Source organism: Gossypium hirsutum, chromosome D10 (genome assembly GCF_007990345.1).
Source record: "Gossypium hirsutum isolate 1008001.06 chromosome D10, Gossypium_hirsutum_v2.1, whole genome shotgun sequence".
NCBI lineage: Eukaryota > Viridiplantae > Streptophyta > Magnoliopsida > Malvales > Malvaceae > Gossypium > Gossypium hirsutum.
Window position 1 is genome coordinate 20,818,655 of NC_053446.1, and position 13,354 is coordinate 20,832,008.

At 31.8% G+C, this 13,354-nt stretch overlaps 1 protein-coding gene across 1 annotated transcript; it reads right to left on the reverse strand.

The window, feature by feature from the left end:
- Positions 1-6,966: 6,966 nt before the first annotated feature.
- On the reverse strand, positions 6,967-12,543 carry LOC107926150 (G-type lectin S-receptor-like serine/threonine-protein kinase At1g34300). Its single transcript, XM_041102179.1, has 3 exons — positions 10,846-12,543; positions 10,528-10,582; positions 6,967-7,025 (listed from the first exon to the last, which is right to left on the reverse strand). Exon 1 carries the CDS (start codon positions 12,403-12,405, stop codon positions 11,635-11,637), a length of 771 nt encoding a protein of 256 aa, XP_040958113.1. The 5' UTR covers positions 12,406-12,543; the 3' UTR covers positions 6,967-7,025; positions 10,528-10,582; positions 10,846-11,634.
- Between the last annotated feature and the right edge of the window lie 811 nt (positions 12,544-13,354).

The window sequence follows — 13,354 nt, forward strand, 5'->3', positions numbered from 1 at the left end:
TGAGGTTTGAACCCCCTAACCTATAACACATAAACAAAGCACTTAGCCACAAATATAGAAACTCAATTATGTCAAAATTTAACAAAAATTTTCAAATTTTTGGGGCGTTACAAAACATCAATCTTTATTCATATTAGGAAGAGATAGATTAACAAGTAAAAATCTTAGTGTATAGCTTGCAAAAATTGATAATAAAATAAGACAACAAACATAATAATTCAAACTTTTTAAATTACATTTACGAATGATGGTGATAACTATTAAAAGCAACATGTTTTAACCTCATTCTTAATGAAAAAGAAGCAAGGCATATAGGCTATACAACCCTCTCAGTGAGAAAGTTATTATTGTAAGAGATGTTGAGTTTGATGAAGTTGACTACTAGAGATGGACCGAAGAAGAAAAAAACTAAAGAATTATTTTTCAATGATGACAAAGACAATGATTTCATCAGTCAATATGAACAAGGTGAAGATCCAAGCCCTCTACCAAGTCCTATTGCAACAACTCCTACAACATTATCACCAATCAATAGTTGTACCAATAGCTTAGAGGAAGCACTTGCAAGAATACATAGTTTATATGATATTTAAGATGTCACAGAACCCATAGAAACAACACTCAACTATTCATTATTTTGTTTAATGATAGAATGTGATCCAATAACATATGAAGATCAATTGAATATGTCAAATGTATGAAGAAATTATTGCAATAAAAAGAAATGACACATGGGAGTTAACAAGTTTACTAGAAGGACATTGTCCAATTGGAGTCAAATGGATGTACAAGACAAAGACCAACAAAAAAGGAAAAGTGGAGAAATACAAAGCAAGACTGATTGCAAAGGGCTTCAAGTAAAGACATAGAGTGGACTATGATGAAGGACTAGAAGGACATAGTCCAATTGAAGTCAAATGAGTGTACAAGACAAATACTAACAAAGAAGGAAAATTGGAGAAATACAAAGTAAGACTAGTTGCAAAAGGCTACAATTAAAGACAATGAGTGGACTATGATTGAGTATTTACTCTGGTCGCTAGAATTGACACTATAAGGCTTCAAATGGCAACTGCAACATAAAATAACTGGAGGATATATTAGATGGATGTGAAGTCAGCATTCCTTAATGGGCTACCTAGACAAAGTCTACATCGAACAACCACCTAGATATAGAAAAAAGGATAGAAAGACAAAGTCCATCACTTGAAGAAAGCTTTATATGGACTAAAGAAATCCCTGAGAGCATGAAACACAAGAATAGATTAATACTTTTAGAAAAACAAGTTCATGAAAAACCCATTCGAGCATGCCCTATATACGAAGAAAAATTAGAGTTGGTGACATCATGATTGTGTGCTTATTTGTAGATGATATTATTTTCACAAGAAACAATCCAGGTATTTTCAATAACTTTAAGAAAGCTATGACTAAAGAATTTGAAATGACGTATATTAGTGAAATGTCATACTTTCTTAGAGTCGAAGTGAAACAAATGAAAGATGAAATATTTATGTCTTAAAAGAAGTATGCAGAACATATTTTAAGAAAAATTAAAATCAAAGATTGCAAGTCGAAGTTTAAGGTACTCGACTATCACGCGACCATATATCATGAACGCAATGAGAGTAATTAGCAGATGCATAGAAAAGCCAAAATAGGATCACCTGATCGTAGCAAAGAGAATTTTAAGATATGTTAAATGTACGATGGATCATGATTTATTTTATACACACTCACAAATTTCAAAATTGGTTAGTTATTCATATAGTGATTATGGTGGTGACTTGGATTATCACAAAAGCACATTTGAATATTTATTCCATATTGGTTCCGCAACATTTTCATAGTCACCGAAAAGCAGCAAACAGTAGCCCTCTTAACATGTGAAGCAGAATACATGGTTGTTGCAATGTGCACGTGTCAAGCAAATTGGTTGAAGAATATTTTGGGTGAATTATTTATTAAACAATAAGATCCAATTACAATTTATTTTGATAACAAGTCCACAATATCTCTTGCAAAGAATCAGTGTCTCATTGTCGAAGTAAGCGTATCGATACAAAGTATCATTTTATTCGAGAGCAAGTGAAGAATAAAAATGTAGAGTTAATTTACTATAGAATGGAAGACCAATTGACAAACATTTTCACAAAACCATTGAAAACGAACATATTCCATAAACTCAAAGAAAAGCTTGGAATGAAAGCTCACTTTGAGAGGGCGTGTTAGAAGTCAAACTGACTTCTCAAAGCCAATAAAGCTTGAAGCAAAGAGTGGCTGTACAATTTGGCTTAGTTATGTGGCAACTTGGTGATGATTACTTAAGGATTAAGATGAAGATAATGATAAATTTGCTGGAAGTTTCATGAAACATTAAAGGATGAAGATGGTGGATAATTATAGCTTGCAAGGTGGCAACATTATCTCTGACTAAGTCTTAGTTTAACAGCTTATCAAAATGTTTTGGGGCCAAAAAGCACTTTTGAGCAAAAGTTAAAATTATTTGTTTCTACTTTTGGTTAAAAAAGTGCTTTTGCAAAGCTTTTTTTGTCCTAAAAGTATTTTTGAAAAGCTTAAATATATCTTGTTTAGCAAAGCTTTTATTTAAAACGTGCTTTTTTGTCTCAAAAGTACTTTTTAGAAGTAATGCTAAGCTAGCTCTAAGTTGACTAAGCATGAATGTGGCATGAGTTTGACAACAAATCAAGAAGGCTAAGATGGTTTAACCAAGCTTATAAATATGTAAGCATAGTGTGTATGGAAAGTATAAATGGTGTGAGTAAAAGAAGAAGAAGAAGAAGAAGAAGAAGAAGAAAAAGAAGAAGAAGAAGAAAGACTATGTGAGATAGAAAACTAGCTGACAATTGTATTTGTATTGTGTAATATTTGTGTGTAATAAAATTATTTTTTAGTCATTAATTATCTATACGCTTCCACAGAGAGGACACCTTTAGAATAAATGTAATAAAAGAATGATTTCGGATTTCATCCTAATTGTTTCCCTGGTAAAAATCATTCAACACCTTCATAACATCCTCCCTTTAGAAGATACCAATGAGATTTAAAGAAACTCAAATTGAACCCAATAAGCTTTAGAAGAACACCCCACATTTCCTCTTCTGAAAAAGGTTCCTTAAGAATTCAAATACTATTACCACTTAACCTTGTAAATAACACTCAAAGGTCAGCAATCTCAAAAGCGCAAGACTCATTATAGGCTCGAGAAAATTGATTCCAAATGACCTCTTTAACTTTAATTGAAGGATGTAGAACTCTATTATTGACTTGAATACTTTCTATCTGATTCAAACTCCTCCTTCTAGAGGCAACCAAATGAAAGAAATAGGTATTGTGATTATCCTCTAGGAGTCATTTTACTCTCAATTTTTACCACCACACCCTCTCCTATTTTCTTAGCTCCCTCCATAAAAGATCGTGTTTACTCTTAAGCTACTCAATGGCTAGTTCCCTACCAAGGCCCCATGAGATGCTTTTTTTTTCCAATTCACCTATTTGTTCCTCCAACTTGTTGGTCGATACCTACGAACTAGGATCCCTCTCTAATAACCATTTCTTAATAGCCCTTTTAATATCAATAAGTCTTCTCTCGATTCTTTTACCCATAGTACTATCAATGGTTGTCCAACAACATCTCCAAAGCCTTCTTTCTCGAGCCAAAAAAAAAAACATTTTGGTCCCCAGTTGGTAATCAATTCCGATAGAAGGATAGGGGCATGGTCTAATATAAATTTAGGCAAGGCCCTTTGTACCAATTCCATAAAAATGATAGCAAACAAATGAGACAACAAGAACTTGTCAAGTCTATTAGTTCACTTCTATTATTCCCCCAAGTGAGCACCCCTGTAAAGTCAAATCAACCAATTCAACCATCGATGAAATTCATCAACATTGAACCATCCTATTTCTCCTTGGGATTGGTTACATGATTGAAATCCCCCCAATGCACAATGGAGTGTTGAATCTCATAATCTTCTCCTTCAATTCTTAAAAGAAAGAGCCCCTCTCAGTCGTGGCATTCGGAACATAAATGTTCACCAACACCAACTTCCTACCACATGGTTTTAGATTCCCTACCATGAAGATGGCCCTTTCCCGCTTTATTGTATAATCCAAATGGAAGCAATCAAGATCCCAAGCAAAAAAAAAGCCCACCTGAAGCAGCCATCCCGACAATTTGTTCTTCCTTCTTTAGTGTACTTTTAAGTACTTGGGAAATCTTTTGATTAAGATTTCTATTAGTTTATAAATTCTTTTTTATGATAGTGAAGTAATCATCAGGTGTTGATTGAGTAAATTCATTGCGTTTGGATGGTTTCAATTTGATATCGGTGTTCCAAATCTGATTATATTTATCTTAACATTTAATAGTTATTTGTCGAGTAAAATTGTTGCATTTGAGTAATTTCAATTTGATATTGATATTTCCAATCTGACAGTAATATTCAGTATTAAAGTTACAGTGTAAGATATGGCCCGATGCACCAACAGTCTTTCCACAAGGATAGGGTTTAAGAATGTTGTGTTTTCAAAAGAGCACGCACCTCATGTGAAGATGCGGGGAGGGATCTTACCTTAGATTTCATTTAGTCAGGTTGAATTCTTGTGGGACCCATTTTGACAAAGAGAGATTCAAATTACCAATTTTATTGACCCTCACCGTGATTTTTTTTTCTAAAATTTACTTTGAAGTTTTATAACTTCAAAATTATTTTAATTTAAATTCAAATATATATTTTTTTCGTAATTAGGATATTAATTGTCGGCAACCATGATTAATATTTTTGTCATGAAAATTTTTCGAAGAGATAAATATCTGACCATGAAATATAATTAGTTCCTATAAATAGAAATCAAACCCCCCATCATATAGTATGATTAAAGGATATGATAAACAACCATCACACCATATAGTATGATTAAAGGATATGATAAACAACCATCACACCATACCTTATAATGTAGTTTCAATTTAATTGTGCTTTATTTGTATTGATTTTAGTTATAATTTTTTTGAATATGTATTATATAGTATTTATAATTTTGGTTCCTCTTAGATTTTTCAAGAACATGACATATACATCAACAAATTAACATTAAAAATATATATTAAGGTTTTTTTAAAGACACTAATTCAATTAAATAGTAAATTTACTTTATTACATTTAATTGTATTATAAAGAAAATTATATAAAAATATTCTTAACAAATAAATAATAACGAAAACTTATAAGGTGGTGGATTGTTAGATTAAGTTTTAGAGAGCTAGTAAAATTTTTAAAAATATGAGAATGTTTTTTAAGAAAAAAATAGAAATCTAAGAGCACGTTTGGTTCGCTGTATTGGATTAGAGGTGTATTGGATTGGATTAGAGGTGTAATGGAATAGAGGTGTAATAGCAAATCAACTGTTTGGTTGAATGTAATGGAATAGAGGCGTAATAGTAAAACTGTGTTTGGTTGAATGTAATAGAGGTGTAATAGCATAATGGAGAAAACTAAAATGACCAGAATACCCTTAGCATAAATTTGTTTTGGTAAATGATTATTGTTATTGTTATTTAAATTTTAATAAGATTATTTATTATCAAAAATAAATAATTTAATCATATTTAAACATAATTATTATTTAATATATTTTAATTAAAATATATAATTTAATAAAATTCTTAATAATTAGCAGAAATTTGTTTTGGTAAATTATTTTATTTAAATTTTAATAAGATTAATATCAATAATAAATAATTTAATCATATTTAAACATAATTATTATTAAATATATTTTAATTAAAATATATAATTTAATAAAATTCTTAATAATTAATATTCTTATATGAATTTACTCAAACCATAATATATGATACTGTAAAATATAAAATAACATAATTATTATTAAATATAATATAATTAAAATATATAATTTAATAAAATTCTTAATAATTAATATTCTTATATGAATTTACTCAAATCATAATATATGATTATAACTAATATGATTTAATTAAATATATGATTTAATAAAATTTAAAATTATTATAACTAATATGATTATAGTTTATGAATTTGTATAATTTAAAATAATAATTATTACATATAATTTAATAATAATATATAATTTCATAAAATTCTTGATAATAAAAATTTTCTTATATGAATTTATACAATTTAAAATAATTAATATTAAATATAATTATATAGTGATATATAATTTCATAAAATTCTTAATAATAAAATGTTCTTATATGAATTTACTAAAATCAATATATAACTTGAGAATTATATTATGCATAAACATAATTAACTTATATTAAGAAAAGGTTAGATGAAAATGAAATTGTACATTAAAATCCATATGTTATATAGTTTTACAACATCAAAAAGTTTGAACATTGATATTTAATGGTAAGAAAGAAATCTCCTAACCCATTCCAATCGGGCAACTGAAGGTAAACTAAAGAAAACGATCATTTGAGTTGGATGGTCGGGAATTTTACTCAATGCATCATATCGTTGATCGTCGGTTAAACCTTCAATTGACCATAAGGCTGAATATAAATTTGAAGCTCTCTCTTCCATATGTTGTTCTGACTTCTGCTGAACTACCACCTCGGAGGCAAAACTCCTACTGGTTTGATCGCCAACGGCCTGGATTTTCTCCCCGAACAAAGTGGCAGCCTCATTAAATGAAGAAAACACATTATCACGAGCATCAGATTTCTTCTTTCTCTTGTTTGAAGATGAGGAACCCCCTTGGTCTCGATCTCCTCGCGGATCCGTACCAGAAACATCCATGTCATCTAAAGAGACGTCAGCTTCGCAGTCATAGAATGTGTTTCTCTCTTCATTCATATCTGTAGTACGTTCATCATCAGCATGTATTTCTTCAAGAACATCAGCAGCTGTTTGAGCATCTCTCCCAGTTGCTCGATCTCTTGCGTATATGGTAGTAAGCTGGTCATAGTAAGGGAAAGTACGAAATCTGAATTGGGCGGCTTCTTTGTGACTCTAAAAAAATGAGGAAATCATATTAGTCGTAAGTTTGGTAAAAATAATATAATAAAGACTTGAAATAATCTTACCTTTAAATAGGACTCCCAAACCGCATCTTCAGCAACAACGAGCTGCCTATGCTCGTCCCAACCAAAACCGCTATTGTTTTGGCCATTAAGCATGTCGTAGACGATTGACCACTCCCTTTTAAGTAACCTAATCTTTGATTCAATATTAGGTTTCGCCTTCAACATTGCATTTGGTAAAACCGTTTGTAGCATTCTTTCCAACTCGTTCAAATAACCGGCTTTGAACCCGGTATCAGCATTAAATGTTCCAACATTGTGCAGGTCCACCATGCTGGAAACTAATGCTGCATCTTCCTCGGGAACCCATTTTCTTTTGCTTCCTCGAGAAGCTTGAGCATTTGATTCTGGAACACCTGACATAATGATCTTAAGAACAAAAAAAAAATAAATTATATTAATTACTATTTTAATATCATGATTCAAAAGGTCAACACTTTATAAAATCTAAGTAATTAAGTTGAATATCATGAATCAAAAGTTCCATAGCACAAAAAATTTAAAATTATAACACATGCTGAATTAGAAGAAATTATATTATAATTTCTGTAGTTTAGTACAATACAAAAATCAATACAAAAGTTTCACAAAAGTTTCACAAACTAATTTCTAGATGCTTGCCATTCATCGAACATTTGGTTGGCTAGTTCCATCCTCCAAGTAGCCCAAGCATCCGATGGATGAATATTTGTGATATTCGGTTCATCGTCATCCACCACATTAATTGTAGGTAATCCTTCTCCCACCTCCGCTTCAATGGGATCACTACTCATATGGGTTCGAATAAAATTATGGAGCAAACAACATGCAATAATAATTCTATTGTGTACCCTTACAGGATAGAACGATGGACTCCTAAGTATTCCCCATCTAAGTTTTAATAAGCCAAAGCATCTTTCAATGACATTACGTGCTGAGGCATGTTTCATATTAAAAAACTCTTGCGGAGAACTTGGCTAATAACCCTGACGCCACTCGTTCAAATGATATCGTTGTCCTCTAAATGGTGCAAGAAATCCCTCACAATTTGTGTATCCAGCATCAACTAGATAATAACAACCTATAAAATAAGTTTCATATTAAAAAATGATTAATTCAGCACACAAAGTGTGATCTTAATGAATAAATCAAAGTCGTCTAACTATACACTTTACCATGAGGAACTTTTAATCCATGTCTTCTACTAATGGCATCTCGAAGAACCCGTCCATCAGCAACTGAACCTTCCCAACCAGGAAGAACATAAACAAATTGCATCTCAGGTGTACAAACACCTAGCATATTTGTTGCTATGTCACCTTTTCGCGTCCGATATCTAGGTTTATCAACTGTTGGAACCCTAATCTTGATGTGGGTTCCATCAAGAGCACCTAAGCAATTCTATATCACATGATATAAAACCTTGAGTTAGAATACTAATTTAAATCTAAATCAAGTAAATGTTGTTGAAGCTATATATAAAACTTAGTCCTATACCTTAAACCATTTCCACCTTGTGTCAGAAGAATCGGCTGTAATTGGCTCCGAGTTTTTAAATAACACATCTTGCAAGCGTATGACAGCATTTAAAACACTATGAAATGCTCTGCTAACAGTTTCCCCGGACCTTCTAAAGTGATGCTTGATAACTCGATTTTTCAGGTGATGGGAGATGATATGTAAAAACATTGCTACTTGCTCGTCAACGAGCATGAACCTTGACGACTTCAATCCCCCTATCGATTCTAACATCTCACATAATTTAAAAAAGGCAGCTCTATTCATCCTAACTTGTTCAATACAGGTCTCGTCACTAGCATATACAAGCCTATTCACATAATCCCGTTTTGCATAAAAGTCTACGGTATAGGACCTAATCCTTGGTCTATGTAGGCTAAGGCTGGCACCCATTCTAAATAAGAACCAAACCGCGATTCTACAGATTTCCAACCATATTGTCACAGCAATACTAATTCTTTTCCGCCTCACACTTTGTGCAATTAAAGGCAGACGAGCCATTACTGCAACATTTTAAAATTTGTATAATTTTATCAAAGAATTGAAGTTGCAATTACACATTATCGAATAAAAATAAACAGCACAAATTTAGAACACACGAAGCAAAAAATTATCTACTAAATGATATCGTTGCAACTTTAATTTCATTTCTTTATCAATCACCCAAATAATAATGAAAGAGTATATTTAATTACTGATGATTAGTTTAATTAAGGTTTTCTTATTTCAAAATAAGTAAAATGAAGAATGAGGATTTGGTTTAATAATGAAATTGAAGTTTTATAACTTTTATAACATTTTAAATGGTAATTTCATTTTGTAAAAATATATATAACTTTGAAGAGGACTTATTTTTTACAAGAATTGTTACTTATCTGTCTAGTATCAAGTTTAAAATACATGTTTAGCATTTTTTCATCAAAAAATTATTATTATTAAAATTTCAGAATTCTATAGAATTTATTAATTTAACAGCCAAATTTGACTTTTTAAGTAAAATTTGTATAATTTTATTTATCATATTATATATACGTTAATTTTAAAAACTTCCTTACACTTTCACAATTATAATTTATGTATTATAGGGAAATCATATTATGAATGAGGAATATTTTATGTATAATGTAATTGACTTAAAATCTAAGATAGAATTAGACAATAATAAATTTCAGTCCATTTATCCATTTTTATAATTAAGATAACATTATTTCCATTATAGGGGAAAAATAATGTTTGAATCAATTAACATTTGTTTTAAATAACATGTATTGCGTGCATAAAAGGTTAATTATAATCCATGAGCATTTAATTTCTTCAAAAACTTATATTAAATTTTAATATATTATGTATAATTGAGGTAAAATTAATTGAGGTAAAATTTGAAGGTTGGTATTTGTTAGATTATAACTAAACTCATTATAATTTGGACATTTAAATATATTGATTAGTTAATTAAAATCACCCAAATTAATTGACCTAAAATGATATCGTATAAATATATTGATTAGTTACTTAAAGCATGTTCAAAGTTTGATCATTGAAAATTTTTTTTATTGATGATTAGTTTAGTTAAGGTTTTTCAATTTCAAAATAAATAAAATGAAGAATGAAGATTTAGTTTAATAATGAAATTGAAGTTTTAAAACTAGATAATAACAATTTAAATGGTAATATAATTTCATAAAAAATATATAACTTTTATCTCATTTACATGTACAAATTTATCTCACAAAAGATTTGTAGGCATAATGCTCTTTAAACAAAATGTTACCTAATAGTAAAAACATATAACTTGGCTGATAAATTCAAAAAGAACAATGGTCATGCAGCAATAACCATAACCATACAAACAAAAGCTTTAATGATCATTACAAACATACAAACAAAACCATATTCATTTGGGAAACAACAGAACCTACTACATCAATACTAACCTGTAATGCTCAAATCTGGGACGACTGCGATGTGGAAGTGTTGGAAAAATGTTACCTGTAATGAGAAAAGTGCTCGGATCAACCTTTTTTTTTTTTGGGGAAAATATTTATGCTATAGCTAAATATAGTATATCAAAGCACAGAACAACCATACACCAATCATCATCCATGAGCCATATTTTAAATATGATATCGATCAAAACAGTATCTAGATAGTTTATTAAATCCCCTTGCCTACCAATCATCAATACTTACAATTATGCAACAATCACCTTTTAAGTACTTAAATGGACCGTTAACTTTCTAGAGTAGTCTTACCTTCTGCTCTATTCCAGGAACTTTGAGAACTTTCTTATTAACCTCTCTCTTACTGCAAAAACATAAGAAAAATAAAACATTTAGCCACTGGTTATAGGCTTATAGCAGATACTGATAAGCAGGAACACAAAAAGAGGGAACTATGAAACTATTAAGTCCAATTGCATAGCTTTCAAAGGATTCACTGGATTTTCTTTGTTCTGTATGATACCAGGCGACAAACCATTAAACCCAATTCCAAGTTCAATAACCTACACTGAACTGCCTCCTCATTTCCCTCATTATTTGTAATTAGTTCTCACCTCCCTTTTCTTCCTAATAAAAGGCCGAACCAGCAAGTGTCCTCTTCTCATTACAATATGAGAAGACTAGATAATAATTTTTCTTTTGTTTTTCAAGAATGCTGGAAGCAGTTATGGCACAACCATAAAACCAACCATATTAAGTAAATTCAGTGCCTAACATCCTACATGTAGTAAGTTGCACTCAGTTAATACATAACAAACCACTGGCCTCTAATTCCCCCACATTCATCCCCATTAGCAAACAACACAATGCAGGCATATGTATCATCAACCGAGCAAAAAGATTCAAACTAACTACAAAAGTGATTTGATGCTCATAATTTATCCATCAAACCTAATTTCAAAAGGAGACAACAACAATTGATAAGCTAATTTAGCCAATGATTTGGCTGAAGAATGTAGGAGAAACATCATTTGCTTTAGATATGCAATCATCAAACATGACCAAAAATTTCTAGTTCATAGCATGAGCAATAGCATGCAATTATCTAGATTCTAGAGGTTCATAGTTAAGACAACCAAAGCCTATCCCTACTACAACCAAAACCAAAAGGCTGGCCATAACCACAGAGACAATGACCATAGTATGCAAGGAATCATTATCCTTAGGGGACGCTTCCTGATAAGGTGATGGATTTGGAATAGCTTGTCCACAAACTTTTATGAAAGAGGTGCTTGGAAGAACCGCGCCCTGATAGCCGCTAACGAAATCAGGCGTTTTCAGGTAACAAAATCCACTTCCATCAGCTACTAAAGTAGAAGCAGTGCAAGTACTACTAGCAAGACAATTGGTTCTACAAGCTACAATTGCAAGAGTGACCAACTGATCGGAAAGCTCAGGAGGATAAGTTAGGAACATGGTATGTTCTAATTGCAACATGGTAACATCCCCAAGACAATCCTCAATCTCCACTTTCCTTTTGCATCCTTTTCTGCTGTCATGTTCATTAACAGGCTCAAAGTTCTGAGATGGACATCCACAAACCGGTTTCGAATCCTTGTAACTACAAATTCCCATGTTGCCGCAGAATCCGTAAACCTGACACTGATCAGTTACAGCTGCCCATGTCTGGGTTATATTCCCACTCCCATTGTTCCCACTACTGCTGTAAATCCTCAAATTCCCATCATTATCCATCCTTAAAAACCTAAACACATCGTTGCTTTCACCATAGTCAGTAGTAAAAGCCATGCTAATCATGCCCCTAGCAAACGAAGGATCTAAACCTACCAAAATCCCATTAGACTGCAACATAAACCTAGGTGATGTCAAATTCCCATTGATAGATGAGTTGAACCCTAAACTCCAGTATTCAATTGTGTCATTCCAGTATTCAATAATTCCAATGAAAGCAGCTTTAAAAGCAGTGCATCCATATACACAATAATCTCGATGAAGTAAGCAACAATGAATAAAATAAAATAGCAATTTCAGCAGAAATTAACTTGTAGGAACTAAAACAGGTAACACTTATAAGGTGACGATTAAGCTTAAAAAAGTGAAGAGAAAAGCATGCAGAGGGGTTATCTACAATTGGGAAAAACATTGAGATACATGTACTACAATTGGCAGATTATTTTAGGTCAGAATTAAAACTCACCTGATATTGGATGCAACGTGATGACCCGAAAAACGCTTCACTCTTTTTTCAATGGATTAAGCTATCAGGAATTTCCAATTTTGTGAATATATTGAAGAGAAAAAGAGAGAGTTTTGGTGTGCGGCGCAGATAGGGTTGGGAGGAAATGGGGAAGGGAAATTAGACGCCGAGACGAGAAGAAACGATGACGACAGAATAATCAACGGAAGCAGTGGGAAATGGGAGGAGAAAATGATTAGGACGGAAGAGGAGAGGGTCGGGTAGGGAGGGAGGGTAAAACAGGGAGATGGGGAGGGAGGCCGGAAGTAATAGCTAATACAGCGAAAAGGGAAGGGATTGGAAAACACGGGAATTTGGGGATTAAGGGCGTAACCGATTACGCGCGTAATACCTATTACAGCGAACCAAACGCCGGAATAGGGGCGTAATGTAATACGCACGTAATCGGGGCGTAATGGATTGGGTAATACGGCGAACCAAACACGTCATAAATAAAATTTTTATTTTCGAATTTTTAAAAATTTATAAAATTTTGAGATGGTTCAAAGCAGACAGCAAATAAAAAGGGTTAAAATTGATTCAAAGTTGGCGTGCTGCAGATAC